Source organism: Hyperolius riggenbachi, chromosome 8 (assembly GCF_040937935.1).
Source record: "Hyperolius riggenbachi isolate aHypRig1 chromosome 8, aHypRig1.pri, whole genome shotgun sequence".
Taxonomy (NCBI): domain Eukaryota; kingdom Metazoa; phylum Chordata; class Amphibia; order Anura; family Hyperoliidae; genus Hyperolius; species Hyperolius riggenbachi.
In genome coordinates this window covers 134,994,032-135,021,186 of record NC_090653.1, presented here as the reverse complement: position 1 = coordinate 135,021,186, position 27,155 = coordinate 134,994,032, and the positions used below count along the sequence as shown (strand labels likewise).

Below are 27,155 nucleotides of genomic sequence, written 5' to 3'. Positions count from 1 at the left end.
CACTTTCAGTGGTCGATCGGGCTAGCATGAGCACCGTGACTCTGCTCTGATTGGACTATGGTTACGCAGCAATCTGCATTGCATTGTGTGTTCTGACACCTTTTTTTCATGAGCATCAAGTTTTCAGCTATGTGTACCTCAGTAGGTCTTTGTGGAACCAGATCAACTAAGCTTCACTCCCCTTGTGCATCAATATGTCTTGGACACCTGTGATTCTATCGCCAGTTAACTGTTGTCCTTATTTGGATCACTATTGGTAGTTTTCAAGCACTGCATATTCGACAAGATTTTCCATTTTGGAGATGCCAAGAAACAATTTGGACCTTCACAAAATAGAAGCATTGTTTCCATATATCCAACAGACCACCTTCAAGAACATGGATCTATGTAAAAATAGAGCGCTCCATAGTGCATTTATCAAAGGGCAATTTTTATTGAACAAGTTAAAATGTACTCACAAACATCAATGTCACAATCGCTTGTCAGCAGTAAGCCAGCCGCTTAAACACCGGGTTGTGGATGGCAACGCGCTGTGGCCAGCAGCGTGATCTCCGTTGATCTGGGCTGCCGTCTCACTTCCAGGTGGACGTGGCTTGCCGTTAGTGTGCGTCTGACGTCATTACGCGTTTCGGCACGCTGCGCCTTCATCAGATGACGTCAGTCGCACTGCACACTAGATTTATACGCCCCCTGTGTCGTTGTTATGACAACAAGAGCTTTGGAGTGTCAAATTAGAAAAAGCTTTATTGTTCCTGGTAAATAAACAGATTATTATCAGACAAGCCGATAAAGGAGGTGGGATAGTGCTGATGGACTATATAAATTATCGGGATGAAGGCTCAAGATTACTAGCAGATTCGGCTACATACTGTCTGCTCCTCAATGATCCTACGTCAATCTATAGAGAGGAACTACTATTAATAGTAAATCGTGCATTTCAGAATGGTGTAGTAAATGACTTTGAAAGAAAGTTCCTGGTGCCAACTCATCCATCTATCCCATATTTCTACCATATCCCCAAAATACATAAGGATCCATCCCAGCCCCCAGGGCGACCAATTGTAGCAGGGATGGAGGGATTGGTAGCAAATATTTCATCATATATTGATTATTTTTTACAACCAATGGTCTTACAGACACAAGCATATACACGTGATTCATTGCATGTGATGGACATGTTGCAGCATTACAGATGGGAAAAGGGTTATCTATGGGCTTCTTTAGACGTGTCATTGCTTTATACCAGCATTCCCCATGAGAAAGGACAAGAGGCTGTACAACATTTCATGATACAAAGTGGGACACTACCCTTCATACAGGGTCAATTTATTTTGGAGCTCCTACAGTTTGCACTTTCCCATAATTATTTTAGTTTTATGGATAAATTATATTTACAGACCTGCGGGACATCGATGGGGGCGGGGTTTGCACCCAGCTTCGCCAATTTGTATATGGCGTACTGGGAAAGCCAATTCATATGGTCTGCCAACCATTTTTCTGAAAACCTGGTGTTTTACACAAGATTCATAGACGATATCCTGATCATATGGGAAGGGGACGCTAATGATTTTAAAGAGTTTGTAGCCTCCTGTAATAATAACGAGGTTGGCCTGTCTTTTACTCATGTTTTATCTAAAGAAAGTCTTATTTTCCTAGACCTTGAACTCTATGCTGATAATGAAGGGGTTATTTGCTCCAAAACCCACTTCAAACCTACATCAGGCAACTCCTACTTACATGCCTCAAGTTGCCACAGCTCCAAATGGATAGAGAACATCCCCAGGAGCCAATTTTGCCGATTAAGGTGAAATTGCACTTCTGATGAAGATTTTATTAGCCAAGGGGAGTTACTATCCACAAAATTTATTGAAAAGGGCTACAAACCCAGTTATATAAAGGCATCATTAGAGGAATATAAAGTGAAACCCAACAATCAAAGTAAGTTCCCATCAAGATCAAATACACATTCAAATCTGTCAATTATTACCTCCTTTTCTGAAGCTTCTAATAAAATCAAGAAGATTATAGCACAGAATTGGCCTATTTTGAAACAAGACCCTCTTTTAAAGAATATCATCCCTGACCGTCCTGGGGTCATCTTCAAGAAGGCCAAATCTATAAAAAACATTATTGCACCCAGCAACATTAGGAAAATCAAAGGAAAAGCTCACAGTATGTTTCCATCTGTTAAAGGCAATTACAGATGCAACGTGAAGAGATGTGGGTGTTGCCCATTCATTAAACATAGAACTTGTGAAGTATCAGATGGCAACCAACAGGTTTTTAAGATCAAGGACTTTATGAATTGTGGAACTGATCATGTTGTATACCTATTGACATGTGATTGCCCTAAGGGATATGTGGGTCGGGCCACAAGACCCCTAAGACAGAGACTAGGGGAGCACAAGCGTAATATCCTAGAGGGCTTAGAAAAACATAGTGTTCCACATCACTTTAAGGAATACCATGAAAGCTCAGTTGACTCCCTTAGAATTATGGGCCTGGAATCCATATCTAAAGATTTGCATCGAGGGGAGAGATACAGGAAGCTTTGTGAGAGGGAAACTTTTTGGATTTTTTAAATGGATACATTAAGCCCAAATGGTCTAAATGAGGGCTTAGAAATATCAACTTATCTGTAATAACGTGTAATCATTTATTATTTTTAACCTCTAGTACTGACGAGGTAATGATCATTTTTTATTCTCCCCTTCTTTTACAGCCACTTTTATGCACTTAGCAGAGCTATTCACTAGATGAGGGAGGTGGTGAGTATACTGTCTAGTAGGAAAAGTCCATAGCAGGCTAAGTTAAATAATTTCTGTACCTGTTTTTTCATATTTAAAGCATAGTCCACCTGTCTCACCAACCAGTGATTCTTCATGTAATAAGCTTTCTGCCCACTCCAATGGCCCTCCCCCTTCCCCCCCCCCTTATTTTCCCCCCTCGCCCCCCTTTTTTGTTCCCTCTCCATACATGGAACCTATCAGGATAGTGGTATATAAACATAAATATAAGTGCAATCTGCTGGAACAATGTTCCCCTGGATATATTCGGGGACCCCAGTGTCGTAAATTATATATTTATGTATCTAAGTATTGATATTTTACTCCCAAAATGTTTTTAATTTTTTATGTAGTAATTTTGTATGTAATATTTTGTATAGATATGAATTTGTGTCTTTTTGATATACATATAATTTTTATGATTAATAGCATATACTTTTATAAAATATTAATATTTTTATTTATGTAATTGTGTTTATCACAATATGATCCTAACGAGCATTTTATTGCTAACACTAACGTTTTTTGAAAAGAAATAATCTCAAAGGTGTGTATTGGAATCATATAGAGCTAGTCCACTAATTTACTATGATTACGAAAATTATGCTTGATTAGGTTGTAAATTTGGTTTAAAATGGAAAGTGATAGGTATCTATTTTTGCAGAGCGGTGTGATGGCAATGCGCTGTGCAGAAAAGAGTATAGTTCCCCGTGCATAGAATACCATTCCCCGCTTAGCCACTTTTACCAGGAACAATAAAGCTTTTTCTAATTTGACACTCCAAAGCTTCCTGTTGTCATAACAACGACACAGGGGGCGTATAAATCTAGTGTGCAGTGCGACTGACGTCATCTGATGAAGGCGCAGCGCGCCGAAACGCGTAATGACGTCAGACGCACACTAACGGCAAGCCACGCCCACCCGGAAGCGAGACGGCAGCCCAGGTCAACGGAGATCGCGCTGCTGGCCACAGCGCGTTGCCATTTACCACCCGGTGTTTAAGCGGCTGGCTTACCGCTGACAAGCGATTGTGACATTGATGTTTGTGAGTACATTTTAACTTGTTCAATAAAAATTGCCCTTTGATAAATGCACCATAGAGCGCTCTATTTTTACATATATCCATATCACTGAACCCTACATTGAGCGGCACGAGTGCAGAGAATCAAAGAGGAGCATCTGTGAGATCTGGTTTGGGCGCGCAAGGAATCTTTATACTTTTTTCTGGAGAACTTTTGCATGCTGAGGTCTGGACAGCACCCTTTTGCAGCACCACTAGAGGGACAGATCAACATCATGATGTCCACTGCTAAGTCTGGTAATATCTTCAGCACCAAATGGGAAAAGTTGAAAGCTGAAATACATGACAATATGAAACGAATTGTTGACAGAGTGTCAGTTAATCCAACCCAAAATTCTTCATCCACTACTAATAACATAGATCATTCTAATCATGCTATTGATCGGACTGAGATGATATCTCTATTCAGGGAGTTAGAGGACGCCCGGAAATACGAGAGTACACAGTGGATTGACTCCTCATTTATGTCTGAATACATCTCAGCACAAATTGCCCCCAGGGGAATGAGGAACCAAAAAGACTGTGACTTCCTGGATCCAGATTTACATCTAATCTGGAAGGAAGCCGCCATCGAATGTACTGAGAAATGGATGAAGATAGTAGTAGTCCAACGTGAGCGAAATCTATCCAGGGTACGAAAAGTGATTCCTGAGATGGAGATAGACCTGAGTAAATATAGCACCGTGAAGGAATTCACTGAATGGAAAAATAAAATAGATACAGCAACTACCACTATAGAAACAGAACATATAAACAAAAAATTGAAAAAGTTTGAAAGAGACAAAACAGATTATGCCCGAGGTAACATTTGTAAATGGAACCATAAAGAAAAAGTAACTCCCTTACCCAACTTGCCCACATTTATGTCCACAGCAGTTAAAAATAAGCATTTTATCCCTGGGCTGACAAATGTAGAACCCTCAAGAATAAACAATCATAATAACAAACAATTTAGACCCCATATGCCCAAAACTAGAGACTTAAGGGATAGCCCAAATATAGGGTCACCAAGGACAGTACCTACCTTTGGGAATAGAACGAGGAAGCGACCATATAAATATAACTTTACCTCTCATCGACTAGAAGTCACTAATAGATTCACTAATCATGCCAAATGTGATAAAAATTATGCACCTAAGAGCCAAAATAAGCCACCTAAGAGCCAAAATAAGAGCACAAGAACGAGGGGATTACAATCATTTTCGCCTATGTATAGGCCATCAAGTAGAACTGATAATTCCGCATCAGGTTATCTTCAAAGGTATAAAGATAGAATGAGAGGGGGAAGAGAAGGGGCAATTCCAAAGAGAATGGAAATCCATGTATCTCCTAAGGATAATCCCCCAAGGACACTCATAACCCAAAACTCTGCAGAGCATTCCGCCCACATAGGGCCTCTCTTGAGGGCTATCAGTCCAGAGGGAGGGCTCAGAGACCCCGGTCAGGACCATTTTTTAGAACTTCTGCCCACTCAGACTCAGGGGCCCCTGAGAAAGAGAGGGCTAGAAGAAGTAGAAGGGGAAACAGAGGGGGCAGAACCATCCAAAAAAGAAAGGAGAAGTTCAAGATCAAGCCCAGTGGCCCTTCCACCATAAAATATTTAATTTGTCTTCGCATGTCCTTACGGAAAGTGACAGATCTTTACTGAATAAGGGGCTAAACTTTGCCCCTACAGTTAAGCCAAATGAATTTTTATTGTACAAGGATCTACATAGATTCATTAGATCGTTGACAATAAAAAGGTTCTATGCAACTAGAAAAGAGGAACCATTGAACCAAATAAACCAAGAAACCATCCCATCTGATAATATCGTCAAGGAAGAGGACGATGCTACACTACTAATGGAATTAACCAATCACTCTCACGAAGAAGAGGACGATTGGTTACAATACATACCTGATAACGACATAAAGCATAGGCACTTTAGGCCGAAATCTGTTTTTTATCCCACACAGTCGAAGGGACAGTTTATTAACACGTATTATCAAATAGTGTTAGACCAGTTTAAAAACTTATGCAAAGAAGAGTCCTCCAAAAAACAACATCATTTAAACACAGTGGAGAGGAAAGCCCTGAGGGAATTTGCTGAAAATAAACAGATTATTATCAGACAAGCCGATAAAGGAGGTGGGATAGTGCTGATGGACTATATAAATTATCGGGATGAAGGCTCAAGATTACTAGCAGATTTGGCTACATACTGTCTGCTCCTCAATGATCCTACGTCAATCTATAGAGAGGAACTACTATTAATAGTGAATCGTGCATTTCAGAATGGTGTAGTAAATGACTTTGAAAGAAAGTTCTTGGTGCCAACTCATCTATCTATCCCATATTTCTACCATATCCCCAAAATACATAAGGATCCATCCCAGCCCCCAGGGCGACCAATTGTAGCAGGGATGGAGGGATTGGAAGCAAATATTTCATCATATATTGATTATTTTTTACAACCAATGGTCTTACAGACACAAGCATATACACGTGATTCATTGCATGTGATGGACATGTTGCAGCATTACAGATGGGAAAAGGGTTATCTATGGACTTCTTTAGACGTGTCATTGCTTTATACCAGCATTCCCCATGAGAAAGGACAAGAGGCTGTACAACATTTCATGATACAAAGTGGGACACTACCCTTCATACAGGGTCAATTTATTTTGGAGCTCCTACAGTTTGCACTTTCCCATAATTATTTTAGTTTTATGGATAAATTATATTTACAGACCTGCGGGACATCGATGGGGGCGGGGTTTGCACCCAGCTTCGCCAATTTGTATATGGCGTACTGGGAAAGCCAATTCATATGGTCTTCCAACCATTTTTCTGAAAACCTGGTGTTTTACACAAGATTCATAGACGATATCCTGATCATATGGGAAGGGGACGCTAATGATTTTAAAGAGTTTGTAGCCTCCTGTAATAATAACGAGGTTGGCCTGTCTTTTACTCATGTTTTATCTAAAGAAAGTCTTATTTTCCTAGACCTTGAACTCTATGCTGATAATGAAGGGGTTATTTGCTCCAAAACCCACTTCAAACCTACATCAGGCAACTCCTACTTACATGCCTCAAGTTGCCACAGCTCCAAATGGATAGAGAACATCCCCAGGAGCCAATTTTGCCGATTAAGGCGAAATTGCACTTCTGATGAAGATTATATTAGCCAAGGGGAGTTACTATCCACAAAATTTATTGAAAAGGGCTACAAACCCAGTTATATAAAGGCATCATTAGAGGAATATAAAGTGAAACCCAACAATCAGAGTAAGTCCCCATCAAGATCCAATACACATTCAAATCTGTCATTTATTACCTCCTTTTCTGAAGCTTCTAATAAAATCAAGAAGATTATAGCACAGAATTGGCCTATTTTGAAACAAGACCCTCTTTTAACCTCTTGACGACCAGCTAACGCCGATTGGCGTAAACTGGTCGTCTGCAAGTTTTCATGGAAACGGCCGCTCGTTCGAGCGTCCTTTCCATGTCCGTTCACGGAGGCTGTCTCCGTGAACAGCCAGAGAGCTGCCGATCGCGGCTCGCCGGCAAAATGTAAACACGCGGGGAAGAAATCCCTGCTGTTTACATCATACGGCGCCGCTGCGCAGCAGCGCCATAAGGCAGATCGGCGATCCCCGGCCTCTGATTGGCCGGGGATCGCTGTCATTTGATAGGCTGAAGCCTATCCTACAATGCGCAGGACGGATATCCGTCCTGCGCAGCTCAGAGGGGAAGGGAGAGGGAGGGAGAGGGACGGAGCGCTGAAAACGCTGCGGAGGGGGGCTTTGAAGAGCCCCCCCGCAAAGCGCAGAGAGCCGACGGCGATCAGACCCCCCCAGCAGGACATCCCCCTAGTGGGGAAAAAAGGGGGGTAAGTCTAATCGCCCTGGCTAAAATCTGATCTGTGCTGCGGGCTGGAGAGCCTACGCAGCACAGATCAGCCAGAAAGCCACTGGTCGGCAAGTGGTTAAAGAATATCATCCCTGACCGTCCTGGGGTCATCTTCAAGAAGGCCGAATCTATAAAAAACATTATTGCACCCAGCAACATTAAGTAAATTAAAGGAAAAGCTCACAGTATGTTTCCATCTGTTAAAGGCAATTACAGATGCAACGTGAAGAGATGTGGGTGTTGCCCATTCATTAAACATAGAACTTGTGAAGTATCAGATGGCAACCAACAGGTTTTTAAGATCAAGGACTTTATGAATTGTGGAACTGATCATGTTGTATACCTATTGACATGTGATTGCCCTAAGGGATATGTGGGTCGGGCCACAAGACCCCTAAGACAGAGACTAGGGGAGCACAAGCGGAATATCCTAGAGGGCTTAGAAAAACATAGTGTTCCACATCACTTTAAGGAATACCATGAAAGCTCAGTTGACTCCTTTAGAATTATGGGCCTGGAATTCATATCTAAAGATTTGCATTGAGGGGAGAGATACAGGAAGCTTTGTGAGAGGGAAACTTTTTGGATTTTTAAAATGGATACATTAAGCCCAAATGGTCTAAATGAGGGCTTAGAAATATCAACTTATCTGTAATAACGTGTAATAATTTATTATTTTTAACCTCTAGTACTGACGAGGTAATGATCATTTTTTTATTCTCCCCTTCTTTTACAGCCACTTTTATGCACTTAGCAGAGCTATTCACTAGATGAGGGAGGTGGTGAGTATACTGTCTAGTAGGAAAAGTCCATAGCAGGCTAAGTTAAATAATTTCTGTACCTGTTTTCTCATATTTAAAACATAGTCCACCTGTCTCACCAACCAGTGATTCTTCATGTAATAAGCTTCCTGCCCACTCCAATGGCCCTCCCCCTTCCCCCCCCCTTCTTTTCCCCCCTCCCCCCCCCTTTTTTGTTCCTTCTCCATACATGAAACCTATCAGGATAGTGGTATATAAACATAAATATAAGTGCAATCTGCTGGAACAATGTTCCCCTGGATATATTCGGGGACCCCAGTGTCGTAAATTATATATTTATGTATCTAAGTATTGATATTTTACTCCCAAAATGTTTTTAATTTTTTTATGTAGTAATTTTTTATGTAATATTTTGTATATAAATGAATTTGTGTCTTTTTGATATACATATAATTTTTATGATTTATAGCATATACTTTTATAAAATATTAATATTTTTATTTATGTAATTGTGTTTATCACAATATGATCCTAACGAGCATTTTATTGCTAACACTAACGTTTTTTGAAGAGAAATAATCTCAAAGGTGTGTATTGGAATCATATAGAACTAGTCCACTAATTTACTATGATTACGAAAATTATGCTTGATTAGGTTGTAAATTTGGTTTAAAATGGAAAGTGATAGGTATCTATTTTTGCAGAGCGGTGTGATGGCAATGCGCTGTGCAGAAAAGAGTATAGTTCCCCGCGCATAGAACACCATTCCCCGCTTAGCCACTTTTACCAGGAACAATAAAGCTTTTTCTAATTTGACACTCCAAAGCTTCCTGTTGTCATAACGACACAGGGGGCGTATAAATCTAGTGTGCAGTGCGACTGACGCCATCTGATGAAGGTGCAGCGCGCCGAAACGCGTAATGACGTCAGACGCACACTAACGGCAAGCCACGCCCACCCGGAAGCGAGACGGCAGCCGAGGTCAGCGGAGATCGCGCTGCTGGCCACAGCGCGTTGCCATCCACCACCCGGTGTTTAAGCGGCTGGCTTACCGCTGACAAGCGATTGTGACATTGATGTTTGTGAGTACATTTTAACTTGTTCAATAAAAATTGCCCTTTGATAAATGCACTATGGAGCGCTCTATTTTTACATAGATCCATATCACTGAACCCTACATTGAGCGGCACAAGTGCAGAGAATCAAAGAGGAGCATCTGTGAGATCTGGTTTGGGAGCGCAAGGAATCTTTATACCACCTTCAAGAACAGAATGCTTGCCAAATATATCCTTCTCCTTGACGGGGCCCATTATTGGAAGTTAATGAGTGTTATTCAATTCACCAGTGGTTTTAATGCTGTAGCTGATCAATGTATATATACATACACATATACACAGGGATAACGTTGGGTTGTTTTTTATTTAATCCATCCTGTTAGTGCAAGGTCTTCTGTTTTGCTCACCTTGATGAGGTCCAAAAGAAGAGAAGATTTGAACATCCAGTCAAGCTTGACATCTGCATTTCGTAGTAGGTCCTCTAAGCTGCCCCTGGAACAAAATTCTGTGACAATAGCAAAGACTCCGCAATCATGGAAGAACCCAAGAAATGGATTGACATTTTCATGACGCATATCTTTCATCTGTGCATACAAACAAGTTAGGCAGTAACAGTAAGCCCAAGCAACGGAGATACATACATAATAATGATCATTTATTGTTTGATAACTTTTCTTACAATTTCAAAGACATCGCTTGTTCCAGGTTTAATGGCTCCAACATCACCGAATGGGAACTTCTTCATCCATACCCAGTCCCCCTTGCAAAAAAGATTGTATTGAATGATAATGTAAATACATCAACGCTTTCAAATACAGTACATTTTAAATAATAGGGCATTTTTTTGTTTGGTTTTAGACCTTTTTTTTTAAATAGCTTATATTTATATGTAGTGAAACTGCCCTACTAACCCATTATGATGTGTTCAAGTTGTGGCAATTGTTTGTTTTACTCCATGCCCAACTACTGTCCTCATTGCAAATTCAGTCAGTGCAAAAAGTAGTGACTGTACTGATGATGCTGTCTGAAATCAATGCTTAAAACTTGCGTAAACATTCAATAAGTAAGTTTAAACCAGCAGCAAGTACATTCAAAGCTACTGATATCTGCATAAGCCCAGTTTGAGTAGTGAGCTGGACTGCCTGACATTTTGGTAATTGTACTGTGCTAATATATTGAGAACTTTAAAAAAAAAAAAACAACAACAACGTGTTAACTGCTTATCCTCTTCTGTAAAGGCACTTTTGGCATGCTGTCTTTTTGGTGCACTTCATATAACTTCTAGTAACTAACTCCATGTACAACTCATGCATATTCTAATGAACCAAGAAATGGGAAGCAACCATGTGTATCCTCCTCATCCTAAATCATCTAGATGTTAAGTATTCTGGACAAGTTAGCCACCTGGGATTTTAGAATATTACAGGTTCATACATTATTAGTTAAAGGGAACCTTAACTGAACGGGGGTTAAAGAGTTTCACTTACCTGGGGCTATTACCAGCCCCCTGCAGCAGTCCTGTGCCCACGGAGCCGCTGTGAAATCCTCCGGTCCCCTGCTGTCACTTAGTTTCGTTTTTGACGACTCACTAGTCGGCTGGCCACCATGCGTATTATTGGACGCATTCCCTACTGCAATTAGCGCTGCTGCGGACCGCAACGCATACAAAAATATATCTACGCGTGCGGAATGTGGCAACGCGTATTTGTACGCGTTGCAGTTCGCAACAGCGCTAATTGCAGTAGGGAATGCCTCCAATAATACGCATGGCGGCCGGCCGACTGGTGAGTCGTCAAAAACGAAACTAAGTGACAGCAGGGGACCACAGGATTCCAGAGCGGCTCCAAGGGCACAGGACTGCTGCAGGGGGCTGGTAATAGCCCCAGGTAAGTGAAACTCTCTAACCCCCGTTCAGTTAAGGTTCCCTTTAAAGCTCAAAAACTGTTTACTGTCATGTTGTGAGAATCCGCTCAGCTGCCTGCGCAGGCAGGCAGCCTTTTGACCATTGTTTAGGTTTGCTTGCTGCAGGACTCTGGAAAGGAGACCTTCTGTCAGTTGTGCAGCTTGTGTTGCTGAGGGATTTGCATACATTAGTCATGCAAATCCCTTACCTGCCTTCCTTTGATGACTGGCACTATAAAAGCATTCTGCTCCCAGAATGCTTGGCTGGACATTTCCCTTCCATGGTCTGTTCCTGATGGACACTGCTGGAGTGTCAGCCATTGCTATCTAGTATAGTTAATTCCTGGGGGTTGCTTTAGGCTCCCCTTCTAGTCCAGTCAGGTTGTATTATCTGTTTTGCCTGTTCCGTCTGTCTTGTGTTTGGATCGTACAAGCCCTAGCGTTAGCGGCTGTGGATCCTTCTGATTGAGTCTGGAGTGTAGGTTGGAACAGCGGTTGTTTCTGCCTACCTCATCTGTTCTGTCTGCCGTGTGTTTGGATCGCACTCGCCCTAGCGCTAGTGCTGGGGATCCTTCTGTTCTGTCTTCTGGGATCGCGCTAGCCACTTTTCGCTAGCGCTGGGGATCCTTCTGTTCTGTCTTCTGGGATCGCGCTAGCCACTTTTCGCTAGCGCTGGGGATCCTTCTGTTCTGCTACTCTGTCTCCTGGGATCGCGCTAGCTACTTTTCGCTAGCGCTGGGGATCCTTCTGTTCTGTCTTCTGGGGTCGCGCTAGCCAGTTTTCGCTAGCGCTGGGGATCCTTCTGTCGCTTGTCCCTGTTTTCGCGTGTCTGTCTTGTCTGCTGCGCTTGCTGGAGGCTCGGTGAGGTAACCGTTAAGCAAGCGCTCGCGTCCTCTGTTTCATGTTTGTTTGTTAATGGTTAGTTAGGCGTGCTTGTCTCTATTGTGCTTATCACGTGGAGACCGCGCATAACCGCGTGCACTGTTGCGAATGAGTGCGGTGTTCGCGGTTAGCTAGCGTTTGTTATTTTCCATATTTCCTTATTGTATTATTTGCTGTGCCTTTGCTACTCTCGTGCTCCGCCTTGCTGTACCTTGTGTCACGTCTGGCGATCGCACCTCTCGCGATCGCGTTCCTGCTTCTTATCTGCTGTGGTGTGTGCAGTCGCGGGTTGGCGACTAATTTTATGCACACACACACAATCTGTCTCTGTGCTCACTCTCAATTGCTTCTCTTGTGATTGCGTTTCTTACCTTCGTACAATTCCTGTCTGGCGTGTGTGGTAGGGCAGAGGAGCTGTTCCTCTGCACTCCACAGCTCCACCTGCCGACAGGAATTTCCCTCTGCAGGTGCATAGCACCTAGCCTGGGTGTCCTCAATTATACGCTTGTGGAGGAAATCCGCCACTTCAGCGCACGTCTGGTGCGCTGACCACGGAGACGATTCCGCAATCGTTACAGAATGTCCAGCCAAACCAAAATTCCCAGGGCAGAGGGAACCTTCGATTTTGTTCAGATGTCATTGCCTGAGGCAAAGGCATATGTGGATCCTATTATAGGTAGGATCGCACACTACATTAAAGCAGTTAAAAAGTCTGTCCTCGTTCCTGACCCCAACCCATATGGAGATTACCTAGATACTGGGTTGTTTGAACCGCCATTTGCCTCATGGGAGATTGGGGCCTTGTTGGAAGAGTTTGATTTCGATTGGAAAGCCTTTTGCGATTTTTATATCGCAAAGAGCGCGGATGACCTGAATGATTGTCTCGACTCTATGTACCTTTTGATCGATTCTGATGAATGTGATGAGTGTGATGTGGATCTGGTGATTTATGTGTGGCAGACTATTTTGGACGAATTGCACACACACCAACCAATTATTTCCAATAAAGAGACACCATTGTCACATGATTATTCCTGTCTTTCTGGGGTAAAGCAAGTGAGTTTGGACACTGTGCGACCTGAAATGAATGGGTGTGCCTCGACTGTGGACACCTGCGTGAATTCTGATGGAGTTTCTCCCGTTTGTTTAGAGGTTAAATCTGTGCGATCTGATGCCGGTTTCTCAGATGTTCCTGTCGATTGTGATCGGCGTGAGTGTGTCAGGTTTGTCAATGATTTGTGTGATCCCTTGTCATGTAAAAACAGATCTTCTTCTCTCAGTACTACTTTAAGATCCTCCATCTATGATCTTGCTATGGGGAAAATTCCCAAACTATGCAGTTTCAAGAGTAAAATTAATATGATTCCTCATGTTGTTGTCACAACTTCCCCTAACATGGTTCAGTATGAATGCTCAGACCTAGTCAGGTGTGAATGGGAGCCCCCGTTCCAGAAAAAACAGCTCGAAGCATTGGCGTATGAATTGGAGAGCGATTCAGAGTCGTTTTGTGAGTACTACATTGCCAGAAGTAAATCTGTCTTGAGAGCATGTATAAGTTATGCTTCCGCCTTAAGAGAAAAAAAGGGGTGTGAATTTGACTTTGTGAGTCCGCTGATTTGTATGTGGAAAATGATTCTGAATGAATTACGTGTACGTCATTCAGGTGACGTTTGTAAAGGTACATTGTCAGCTGGCGTTTCTGAGATCCAGCAATCCAGCCTGGAGACCTCAGAATCCCTGTCTTTGGAGTGTTCGGTTTCGCAACCTAAAGCGATTGTGGATTCGCAAATTTTGCGTTCTGTCTCCTCGGATTCGACATCGTTAGCCGAGTCTAAGAATGAGACAGCACTTTGGTTTTGTGAACCTGATACTGAAGCACCTTTGCTCTGTCCAGAGAAGATGTCTCTGAGCCTACCCTGTATCATGAATAAAGACATTATGTCCACTCGCATTGACATTTGCGAGTCTGATTCTGAAGTAAGTACTGACTCTCCACCCAGTAATCTGGATGAGCCAATATTACCTTGTTTAAAATCTCCTGCAGTGTCCCTAGAGGCTCGTCTAGGTATTGCAACCATTGTTACCTGTTTCTCTGCTATTTTGGAATTGCAGTCTGGTTTGACTGCTATGGAGGAATTTCCCTGCAGTGAAACGAAACTCAGAAAGCCAGAGTTAGTTTCACTAGATATTTCTGTGTATCCCTGTCCTGATGATGAAATTCAGTCTCAGTTTATGGTGGAACCTTCCCTGGGACATCTGCCCGGTTCACAAAATAAAGTTCAAGCCTTGCCCTGTAACATGGATAGTTCAGAATCCTTCTTAGGAAACTTGAAAAAGGATGTTCCTGAGGTCCTGTCTGACCTCCTGGAGATCTCCGAGTTCCTCCCAAAGGGTGCAGAACTTGTAGGAGACGTCTCCTGCCCCCCAAGTCCTTCTGAGGTGTTGCCCACTTCAGTAGGCATTGCTGCCTTGCTGGCTACCTTTTCAGCTCTGATGGAGCTTCACGCCTGTGTAGTCAATGATGATATTATTGTCACAGAAATTTCTGAATTTGTATCCGAGTCTTCTTTTGAAAGTCCAGTGCCTGTGACCTCCACTCATGATGTTTCTCTGCCCGGTACTGGTTTTGGTCTTGACGTGCCGGACTCTGAGGTTGGCAGTTCCCCGACATGTCCTGAGGTTTCTCCTGTGCTGGTGTACCCCAGTGTGCTCTGTGACCCAGAAAGCCCAAGTGTGCCTCGGTTACCAGCGTACTCAGATGCTTCCTCGGTGGAGACATGCTCTGATATGGCCTGCCTGCTTGCATGCCCAAAAGTGGTCCCTGAAAGTCTTGATCTTGATGGGTGTCCTCGTAATTTTGAATCCGGAATTGTCATTGGTTCCATGGGGGTTCTTGGTAATTCTCCATGTGAGCCTGGTGATTTTCTACCCTTTTGGGATCTCTGTGGAGCTTCAAAAGGTTCTGGGAGATTCCGGGAGAGATTTTGCTTGGTACCCTGGATAAGATCAACGGTGGCTTTTGTGTTGTAAGAGACACTTCGAACAGGTATTGTGGCAGGTTTGGTATTTTCGGACGCTCCTTGGAAGGTGGTAGGTATTGTCTGGAGGGTGTTGATGGCTTCTTCTCTGGCGTTCACAGTCCTGATGGGTGTTATACTGAGACTGGTAGTACTGATGGGCATGTTTCGGTGGCTTCTGTTTCCGATGAGGTCGGTTTCGGGTGGACTGACTCTGGAATTGGACCTTGTCGGGCTGCCCCGACCTTCATGAGTCTTCTGTTAGAGTGGTTTGGAGATATCAGTTTTGAGGGTCGTCTGGAATTCGACCCTAGGAGGGGGAGTACTGTGAGAATCCGCTCAGCTGCCTGCGCAGGCAGGCAGCCTTTTGACCATTGTTTAGGTTTGCTTGCTGCAGGACTCTGGAAAGGAGCCCTTCTGTCAGTTGTGCAGCTTGTGTTGCTGAGGGATTTGCATACATTAATCATGCAAATCCCTTACCTGCCTTCTTTTGATGACTGGCACTATAAAAGCATTCTGCTCCCAGAATGCTTGGCTGGACATTTCCCTTCCATGGTCTGTTCCTGATGGACACTGCTGGAGTGTCAGCCATTGCTATCTAGTATAGTTAATTCCTGGGGGTTGCTTTAGGCTCCCCTTCTAGTCCAGTCAGGTTGTATTATCTGTTTTGCCTGTTCCGTCTGTCTTGTGTTTGGATCGTACAAGCCCTAGCGTTAGCGGCTGTGGATCCTTCTGATTGAGTCTGGAGTGTAGGTTGGAACAGCGGTTGTTTCTGCCTACCTCATCTGTTCTGTCTGCCGTGTGTTTGGATCGCACTCGCCCTAGCGCTAGTGCTGGGGATCCTTCTGTTCTGTCTTCTGGGATCGCGCTAGCCACTTTTCGCTAGCGCTGGGGATCCTTCTGTTCTGTCTTCTGGGATCACGCTAGCCACTTTTCGCTAGCGCTGGGGATCCTTCTGTTCTGCTACTCTGTCTCCTGGGATCGCGCTAGCTACTTTTCGCTAGCGCTGGGGATCCTTCTGTTCTGTCTTCTGGGATCGCGCTAGCCACTTTTTGCTAGCGCTGGGGATCCTTCTGTCGCTTGTCCCTGTTTTCGTGTGTCTGTCTTGTCTGCTGCGCTTGCTGGAGGCTCGGTGAGGTAACCGTTAAGCAAGCGCTCGCGTCCTCTGTTTCATGTTTGTTTGTTAATGGTTAGTTAGGCGTGCTTGTCTCTATTGTGCTTATCACGTGGAGACCGCGCATAACCGCGTGCACTGTTGCGAATGAGTGCGGTGTTCGCGGTTAGTTAGCGTTTGTTATTTTCCGTATTTCCTTATTGTATTATTTGCTGTGCCTTTGCTACTCTCGTGCTCCGCCTTGCTGTACCTTGTGTCACGTCTGGCGATCGCACCTCTCGCGATCGCGTTCCTGCTTCTTATCTGCTGTGGTGTGTGCAGTCGCGGGTTGGCGACTAATTTTATGCACACACACACAATCTGTCTCTGTGCTCACTCTCAATCGCTTCTCTTGTGATTGCGTTTCTTACCTTCGTACAATTCCTGTCTGGCGTGTGTGGTAGGGCAGAGGAGCTGTTCCTCTGCACTCCACAGCTCCACCTGCCGACAGGAATTTCCCTCTGCAGGTGCATAGCACCTAGCCTGGGTGTCCTCAATTATACGCTTGTGGAGGAAATCCGCCGCGTCAACGCACGTCTGGTGCGCTGACCACGGAGACGATTCCACAATCGTTACACATGTGATGTGGAAATCTCCAGTTGCTCTTCTGAATATGAAGATTTTGAAGGACCATCATTGACAAGTTTCAAGCAACACAAATGTTTGTTAGAACTGGTACTGTGTGTTGCACAAGTTGATCTAATGTAAGGTTTTATGGATAATCTGATGTGAAGACCACTATATTCTGTCAGGTGGGTTACAGATCAGATAAAAGATCTGACCGGTATTTATTATTAACAATGGCACTACTGTGCAACACTTAATATTCCATCAGATGTCAGCAGACATCTGACAGAATGTTGATCTGACCTCTGCTACTACTAGCTCTGTACTGTTTGATGCAGTACAAAACTTTAGGAAACACTGCCAGGTCAGACCACTCCTGCGCTCACCCAAGTCAGTCTGAAAAAGAATTGCGTTGATCAGATCTTTTAATAGATATTAGTTATCTTTAATGTTTTTATTGACACATGTCTAATCTATTTAAGGACAACTGAAGTAGGAGGAATATGCCATATTTATATTCTTTTAAACAATACCGGTTTCCTAGCATCCCTGCTGTTCTATTTGGCTGCAATAGTGTCTGAATAACACCAGAAACAAGCATGCAGCTAATCAATAATGTCAGAAACACCTGATCTGCTGCATGCTTGTTCAGGGTCAATGGCTAAAAGTATTAGAGGCAGAGGATCAGCAGGATAGCCAGGCAACTAGTATTGCATAGGCAAGTTCAGGTGGGCATTACAGCTGCCCAAAATCTCCCCTCAGACCAGGGCTGGGGCAGTGTCTGGGGACAGGCACAAGTTGAAATGCCAGAATATCTGCAGGCATCCTACAGCTCACAGCACTGTGCTGCTGCCTGCACTATGTGCCACCCGCTGTAGCCCTTTCAGGGAACAAAGTGTGATGTGGTAATGTATTGCCATATATAATGTGTGATTTTCGCTTGATAGGCTAAAATTCGCCTTTGTATGAAGAGGCTCAGCACTGTGGAACTAAAACGGCACATAAAAGGCCTACAGTGAGCGTTTGGTCACATGTATTTGCGGTTGCTAGGCGACCATAGACACAGAACGGGGAACCTTCCAGAAGCCGCGCAAGCAGAGCGCGTGAGGCAGCGCAGGCACAGTGGGCAGAGTGGCGCGAGACACAGGCTGAGGGAACTCGATATAACCAGTTCTCCTCACAGAGCGAGTCAGTCAGGCAGCGGTGAGCGAGGGGAGCGGAGGCCCGCAGAGCAGCAGCCACCCCATGAGGCAGAGAGGGGGCCCGGCGGCAGCTAACTGGACACACAGCCAAGGAGAGAGAGAGAGAGTAGCCAGGAGTGACAGAGACCAGGTGACAACTGGAAAAAGCTAAAGAGACACCAGGCTAGATCCAAGCCTAGTACAGAGAGACACTATTGAGCCAGATGAGTATGAGCAATACGACTTCATTAAGCCATGGACTGTAATCAGAGTAGTAGTCATAATAGACGAAAAGAGCTACTGTATAATTCAGTGGTGATTGTCTGAGGAAAGTGACAGTTAGCAGCAGCATACTGAATTGTATCCTCTGATGAAGGTGATGTGAATAGGATCTGCCTCATTTGATGTGTAAAGCTCAGCCGCCGGTAGTGCCTGTGCTCCTGAGACATTTTGCCTGTCAGCCTGCACCAGTCCCGATATATATATATATATATATATATATATATATATATATATATATATATATATATATATATACCAACAGCATAACAGTAAAGTAAATGATAAGTGATATATGTTCTACTTAAGTGCAAAGCCTGTGAGAAAGAAGAAAGAGAGAGAGTTTAAGATAAAGAAAACTTGTCAGCTAAATACAACAAGATTTGTTAACCTACCAGCAACAGAAACAGAGAAAAGTTGTACTGGAGTCACTCTGCATCCTGTGACAGTAAATGAGCTACAGTACAAGGAACATAGCACCAGATAAAGAGAAGGAGTCAACAGAGATTGTTATCCAAGTGTTGCAATTGCATAAGATGGAGCTTCATAAAGTGTGAGATCTAAACAGCATAAAGAAACAGTTGTCTTGCAAAAGAGAGATAGTGGTGCTTTACCAGGGTGCATTGGTTTGTTTTGTTTCTTTTATTTCTTTTTTGTTTCTTTGATCCCTTATTGGTTTATTTAGTTATTTTTATTTTATTATTATTTTATTTTGGGGCCACAGCATAGGGGGAAAGAGAGTCAGAAATAATTTAAGTGCCTTATACAACAAAGTAAAGTTGCTTCAGTACCATAAAGGAAGAGGAACTCTGATACCTAAGGTTTTGCTGAGCAATATAGCTTGGACTTGGTATCAAGGGACAGAGACTGCTTAGAACTGAAATTGCTCAGTAGACCTGTATTTGCCCAAGTCCTTACACCTCAGCGTGTGGTACTGTGATGAACAAATGCTGTATTGAGTAGTGGTTGATGATTGTAACAAAGTAAACAGAACTGTTGTAGCTCATGTATGTGTAAGAAGTATTAAAGTAACCTGAATTTCATTCCACAGCGTTTACCGGTGCACCGGCTGTGAAGAGGAGAAGATTCAACTGACTCTTAATGTGAAAAGAATATATATATGTGTGTTGAGAGTTGTTACTGGTTGAGAGAAGTTACCAGTTTACCATTGTTAGGTCACAAATAAATTCTTGATATTCCCATTCGAGTCAGTGTCTGGTGGATTCCTCTCAGTCGGGGCTGAACAAGGGATAAATTGACTTACACTGCCCCCCCTTTCTTTCCCTGCTACAAGTGACTTTGGATGTAGCAGCAGTGTGTGTACAGAGCATGGAACAGCTCTGGGGAACTTAACAGAGCACAGAGCCAGGTGTAAGCACAACCTTGTGCCCCTGCTGGTGAATACTTCACTTTCCCCTTCATTACCAATGTCAGCTGTCCTCATTATTATCTGTATCCACACTCCTGATCTATCCCATTGTCGATCGGGAGCAGATCGACGTGTCGAAAATAATTTTCAGATCCTGTCAGTTGGACGGGAAATTGCATTGTGTATACCAAGTATGATGTCCTACCCTATTATTATACTTTATTGTGTGTGGCTGAGGAGGACCTTTCAAGAATTCCCCCCTTGAAAATCCTGGGCTTGCCTCTGCATTACTTATTAAGGAAATAAACATGGCAGCCTCCATATCCCTTACACTTCAGTTGCCCTTAAAAACAGTATATTAAGGTACATACAGCTTGATTCACTAACCGGCGCTAAGCCGGCTAGTGAGCCTAAAGACATAGTGGGCACAAACCACAGAGTTAAGTGGTTCATGCCCACACATCGTGCACAGCCCAGGGCAGTGCACGCGCAGCTGTTAATAGTACGCGGTGCGACAATAACGTCACACCCGCTGCCCAGTAAACGTCGCACCTGATTTCGGGGGCACCCCATGCGCCGCTTTCGGCGCACCAGGTGCAACGTTTACAAGGCAGAGGGTGCGACATTATCGTTGCATCGCGCACTATTAACGGCTGCGCGTGCACTGCCCTGGGCTGTGTGCGATATAACTTTGCGTGGCAATTAGTGCCCGCAAAGCTACTTTTCGGGGACTAAGTGGCTTTTCCCTCCGGCGCTAATACTTAGCACCAGTTAGCGAACCAAGCCCATAGTGTATTGCAAATTTAAAATTTTAACCATGGCTTTTGAAGTCTTTGTAACAAAGAAAATAATGAATCTATTCAGGGAACAAGGCAATCCATGCTCTGTCTAGGTGGATGAAGTGTGCAATATTACTTACCTCATAAACAGCTACATTGGAGTTTTCATAAGTAGCTGGTGTGAGACTCTTAACAGACCCAGACCTCATTGGAGACTTCATACTTCTGGTTTCCGACAACACTTGTGCACTGTCACTGGTGCGGCTGCCATCATTACTCATTTTCTGCAAAGAAATGTATAGTGTGTTGACTGTAAAACAGATGGAACAATACATACAGCGTCAAGCAGGTAATACGCTTTTTATACATTTCACTATATTTTAAATTCCGGTGAAAGTGGAAACACACAAATAACACAGAGCAGAGGAATGCAGACACATGGAAACTATCTACCAAACTAAAGAAAGTACCCAAAGCAAATCAGAAATGATCTGTAGAGGACCATCTATTGGGCTGTGGAAGACTGGCATTATTGTCACTTTTGACCAAATAAATTAAATGTTTTTGGTACATATGGTAGGCTGATAAAGCAAAAATAAACCTAAGTGTTCAAATCCAAAAGGAAAAAATCCATAAGGTGTCATGTAACTAATAAATACATTTTGTAATACCATTTGTAATTTACATCTATAATTTTTTTTGTTGTCTTTCAAAAATTATTAGCAGAAAAATATCTGAACATTGTTTAAATACTATGTTGGATTAGTATGGCTCTTAACAAGCTCATTGCATTCCAGCGGTTCTGGAGGTGTGTTTAGCTTTTGGGAACAAGAAAGGGACAATTTGCATATTCAGCAGTGATGCAGTTGGGACTCCTCAGAGCTCGCTTCAACCTAAATAATCACAAATACCTTGTTTTAAGAAAGCACAGTTCTCTTTTACATATTTTATGCCCCCCACCCCAAAGTACCCTTTCTTGAGCTTATAAGATGCTGCACAAGTTCCAATAGAATGGTGCTCCCAATGGAACTTTATAAAGACAACAAACAGAAGGAACAGAGTAAGCACATTGAAGAGTTCCTGAAAGCAGATGTTGAGTAATGAGAATAGTAATAAACTGATAATGAGAATAGCACTTGAGTGGTTAAGCACTTGATTGGTGGGTGGTGCCCGTTGTGTATCAATACATACTGAAAAGTAGAGGTTACTTCATAGTGCTAACATGTTATTCAGAAAGACTTTCTCTTCATTACCCCCCAAGGTTATTTTGCTTTTTGGTACCCTAATATGCACTTACTCTGTTTCTTCTTTACTGAATGCAGAGTCTGTCTGTGGTCAGTAATACACCTAATGGCTTTAATGCATGTAAACTAGTCAGTAGTGAAGGCCATGTCTAGAAGAACTCATGGAGAAGAATATGATTTGTTTGATCATCTGATGGATTTGCAAAGCTCTCATTTGCTGTGATCACATCCTGGTATAGCACATGATCATGACTAGCCAATCAGAGATCATATGCTTCTCCGTGGTTTCTCCTAGGCATGACCATCACTACTAGTTAGAGAATTAGACAAACAGATCTTTTGATACAGATCAAACTATAAAAGTGTAATGTGGTAAAATAATTGAGTTTGCCTGGAAAAAATTGTGTATAGTTGCTAGCATAGCAAGAGGCCAAGACACACTAATTTTTCAAGAGCATAAAAAGTTATTTTTCAAAGTAAATTATAAACAAGGAAAAAAATGTGTAAAAATGAATTACAATGACGGTAACATGTGGGATACTTTTTTTTTTAAATGTGTTAGTATGACATCATTGTTTAATTTGTAATAGTTGGGCTAATTTTCATCTTACCTTGACACTGATTTGAGGATTAATAAATGTGACATCATTCAGAGTTAACAGGATCTTATTAGGTCCTCTAACTAGTTTGATTTTATTAATACGACGTCTGAAAGCAAAACAGCAACAAAGAATCTTAGGTTATATACAATCATCACAAAAGTGGAAAATATATTTGCATTTTATATAGCGCTATGAGCAGTACTTTCAAATGTTCCTTCTGCAGCATAATATTCAAGATGATCCTTTCCTGAAGAAGACAATTGAATTGAAAAGGCTTCAGTTAGAGTTACCAAAATGTATGTAATTTTGTTCTAATGTAGATTCAGCAGGAATTCAATCTAGCACTGGTTGTTTGGATGTACACCATTCAGAGGCAGATATTTATAGACTGAAGCAACACACTGAACAAATAAGCAGCCTATGTGTTCACTAGAAAACCCTGTGTGACATGAGATGTTAATGTACTGAAAGTAATACTGTATTGAAACACTGAGGTCCTTCATACCCTTAGTGTGTCACGTCGCGGTACTCTCTTCTTCACAGCTGCACGTCGCAGTGGTCATTAAAGTAAATGACACATGACACACTGCATGCGGTCTGACGTGATACAACAGAAGTGCTCCAGGTACCACAGAAATAACACAGAAGCTGCAGTGCATTACCCTGTGATCGGAAGTGTATCGGAAGTTACATGTTATTTTTTTTCCTTGGTCGCCCCACGGCTATATGGGCGGTGCAACTTTTTGGCTGTGGTGCAGTGTGATTGTTCCAAATTGCACTGCTACTACAGCACACAAGTATAAAAAGACCCTAAACATTTTGACCAAATCTGTGGTAAATAAATTTGACATTTTTAAAAGGTGTATGGCAAAACACAAACTAGAAAAAACGTTTTCTTTAACGTGATTATTTTTCCAAGTCAAAGAGAAAATGTTTAAAAATGTAAAGAGATTGAACAGATTTCCAAAATGCCAACCAGCCTGATGCTTAGGCATGCAAGCCCCTCACCCTGCCAATAAGCGGGTTCTAAGGGCCGATGCCCATTTGGAAAGTCATATTTATGACAAAGGATGTATTTCATATTTGTGAGTTCACAGAAAAGTTTTCCTAAGGGCAGTACAAAGACCAGCTGTTTTGCTGTAAGTGGCTTTTGCAGGATGCTAGCAGGACCTCCTGTGGTTAGCTCTTTGGCTGTTCTTTTCATGTAGGGAACTCTGAGTCAATGCCTTTTGGCTGCTCTGGCCGAGGTGTCAAAAATACAGACACCATTCTCCCAGCTTGGTTTTTACAATTTATGTCAAGCACATCTCTGGCTTCATCTGATGGATGGGCCATATAAACTTTCCAGGGATGCTTGGGAACCGCTTTCACACATAGGTGAGGGGTTTTCCCGTGCTTGCTAGTAGAGCGAGGAAGGAGAGAAAAAAATGTTGATTTAAACCAAAAATGTCATTTTGGTTGCTTGCAATGAAACTTGCATTTGTGACTCCATGATGCATTCGATATGTCATATCGAAGGCGTCACAGTGTTCCTCTCTCTTTTTCACTTCACAAGGTACTTGAATTAGTGAAGTTTGTTAAAGGCTTTTGCTTTTGATAACAAGACTACGTGCCCTGTCACCGGACTGGTTGGCATCTTGGGGGAGAAGGGAGTTTTGCAATGTTGTGGTCTTAATTATTTTTCTATTGGCACAATTCCTTAAAACTGTGGGAGGCATCGTATGCCATTTGAGACACTACTTTGCCTACTAGCTCTCTGAAGGGATCAACTTGACCTTCAAAAATCCCCCCCTCTTCTTTTAAAGGGAGCCCGGGGGTGAGGATGGCATGGAGGCTGCCATATTTACCGTATTTTTCGGACTGTAAGATGAAGCGTTGCTGACGCCGACCATAAAACGCACCCAGGTTTAGATGACAAAAAACAGTAAAAAAAATATATATATATATTAACCTAGTGCATCCATGGTCCAGGGGTGTCTTGTGGAGCTCCTTACCCAAGCTGTCTATTGATTGTGGAGCAGCAGTGATGCAGTGTACTACACTAACCCCTGCTGCATCTGCCCCACCAGCTTTCTATCCTACAGCAGCTACTGGGCTTGATAGGTGTAGTTTCAAGGCAGCAGAAAGTCACATGCAAAATCACTATTGTAACACTATGCCCTGCAACATCCAGGCATAACACTTTCTATTCCATATTATCAAACAGGAGTACCACAAGGACAAGCACACCCCACATATAGCTGCCACTATAACGATCACCTCCATGGTGATAGGTGTTTTAGGTGACTGCATTCAGCATTCCCAGCTCTATAGGCCACTGCTGTATGAATTCCCTGCAAGCTGCTCTTAAGATTCCAGTGAGAGCTGCCTGTGATCTGGCCACCTTAGCTTTACAATCTATGGTTTTCAGGTGAATACAAACTAACGAGCCCAGTCCCCATGCACGTGGCATCCGGATCCAGCTTACCCCGTGAGAGCTGCCTGCGATTGGGTCACCTTAGGATTAATGGTGTTGCGGTTGAAGACCTTACATGCATAAGTAGTAACGAGTGCAGTCGCCGCTGCACGTGATGTCCGAATACTAGCCTGTTTGCACTGCTCCGTGTCCCATCCTATTGGCCGTCAAGTGTGCATCTGCTGTAATTGGCTGCGCTCATCTCCACAGTTCCCCCGAGAATGTGCATCTGCGACCAATTAGAGCAACTGTAATGTGAAAGACGCAGCAGGAGAGGCAAATGACGCCCAAAGATTAGCGCTGCCAATTACAGCAGATGCACACTTGATGGCCAATAGGATGGGACGCGGAGCGGTGCAAATCGGCTCGGATTCGGACATCACGTGCAGGGGAGACTGCATTCGTTACTACTTATGCATGTGAGGTCTTCTACCACAACACCATTAATCCTAAGGTGACCAGATCGCAGTTCTCGCAGGGTAAGCCGGATCCGGATGCCACATGCATGGGGACTTGTTTGTTTCTATTCACGTCAAAACCATGGATATAAAGCCGAGGTGGCCAGATCACAGGCAGCTCTCACTGGAATCTTAAGAGCAGCTTGCAGGGAATTCATACAGCGCCAGATGTATGGGTGTTTGCGTCGCACTAGGGTAGGTAAACCAATAAGCAAAATTTAAGTCCAAAAAATGTACATTTGGACTATAAGACCTTTTTGAAGGGGAGAAATAGTGCGTCTTATAGTCCAAAAAATACGGTATTTCCTTTAAATAGAAAAACTAGTTTTCTGGCAGTCCTGCTGATCCTGTGTCTCTAATACTTTTAGCCATATACTCTGAACAAGCATATGCAGATCAGGTACTCTGACTCAGCGGACTCAGTATGCCAGAAGATCAACAAGACTGCCAGGCAACTGGCATTGTTTTTAAGGAAATAAATATGGCAGCCCCCATATCACTCTAAACTTGGGTTCCCTTTAAAGGTGCCCATTAACAATACATGTTTTCCCTTAGAATCAATCATACGATTAGATTTCAATTGGATCCAAATTAATTGGAGGGTAATTATCCATCATTTTCATAAACCAGATTTCCTCTCTTCAGAGATGAATCCAACATTATGATTGACAAAATGTTCTATTCCAATCAACCATGGAATTGTTTTACATTGATTTTCTCCCCATACTGCATGGTTTACTGTACAATTTGATAATAAAAATCTGATCGAAAGATTGTATCTAAGGAAAATATTGTATCATGAATGGGCATCTTAATTTCAATGTAGTTTAAAGTAAGATTATGACAAATTTACAATTGTTTAGAGATTCAAAGATTTATGCTCAAACCAAATTTTGACAAATTCCAGTTTAGATAAATACAGTGTACACGTATAGTATATTTCTTAAAATACTACCTTATAACATAAGCAAGTCCATTTACGGAGATGATGGAAACAACAATGCACAGAAAGACTATTAAAGCAAAGGCAGGATCAATACCTAAGAAAGACAGAAAAGTCATTGTAGAAGATATATGCTTATTTGAAGTGCATCCAAGATTTTTATAACAAAGAACTGTAGCAAAAGGACATATTAAGTAGCAGTCTAGCATCAGAATTGCATTGCTGACAGTGTCTGGTGGGCTGTCTCAGCTGCTTTCTCTTCTCTTTACCTTTTAATATTCTTTAGAACGTATGTCTACCAAAAGTTTTAGTTTTCCCTGGTGGATCATTTGCCTCTCCTCCTTCTCCTCCTTCTTGTCCTCAGCTACTCTACTTCGCTCATTCACTTTCCTAACATAACTCACCAAGAACAATACAGCAACAGTTTACATCACATCTCATCGTGCATGTTGAGTGAAACAATACTTCAGGAATGGAATATGTTATCCATGCTGCCAATTCCTGATTGATGCCCATCTGCAGTAAAACAAGAATTAGCAGTGGACAGCATACATACAATGCATTTTGATCTGCAGGAGAGCAATGCTGCTTGGCCACTTACATTTAGGCTTCTTGCACACCAAGACGTTGTGTTAGGTGCCACGTTAAGGTCGCATAACGTGCACCTAACACAACGTATGGTGCTGCAAGAGCCGACGGTAGAGTGAGCCGCGTTGGGCGGCTCGATTCCTATAATGTCTCCCAGA

At 42.8% G+C, this 27,155-nt stretch overlaps 1 protein-coding gene across 4 annotated transcripts in view; it reads right to left on the bottom strand.

The window, feature by feature from the left end:
• GUCY2F (guanylate cyclase 2F, retinal) overlaps window positions 1-27,155 on the bottom strand; it is a 296,029-nt gene that overhangs the window by 91,561 nt on the left and 177,313 nt on the right. For all 4 annotated transcript variants that reach the window (XM_068251134.1, XM_068251132.1, XM_068251135.1 and 1 more), the window contains 5 exons: window positions 26,422-26,506; window positions 22,563-22,659; window positions 20,848-20,991; window positions 10,258-10,338; window positions 9,986-10,162 (listed from right to left, as the gene is read on the bottom strand). In XM_068251134.1, coding sequence (XP_068107235.1) covers window positions 9,986-10,162; window positions 10,258-10,338; window positions 20,848-20,991; window positions 22,563-22,659; window positions 26,422-26,506 — 584 coding nt within the window. The remainder of the gene's footprint in view (window positions 1-9,985; window positions 10,163-10,257; window positions 10,339-20,847; window positions 20,992-22,562; window positions 22,660-26,421; window positions 26,507-27,155) is intronic.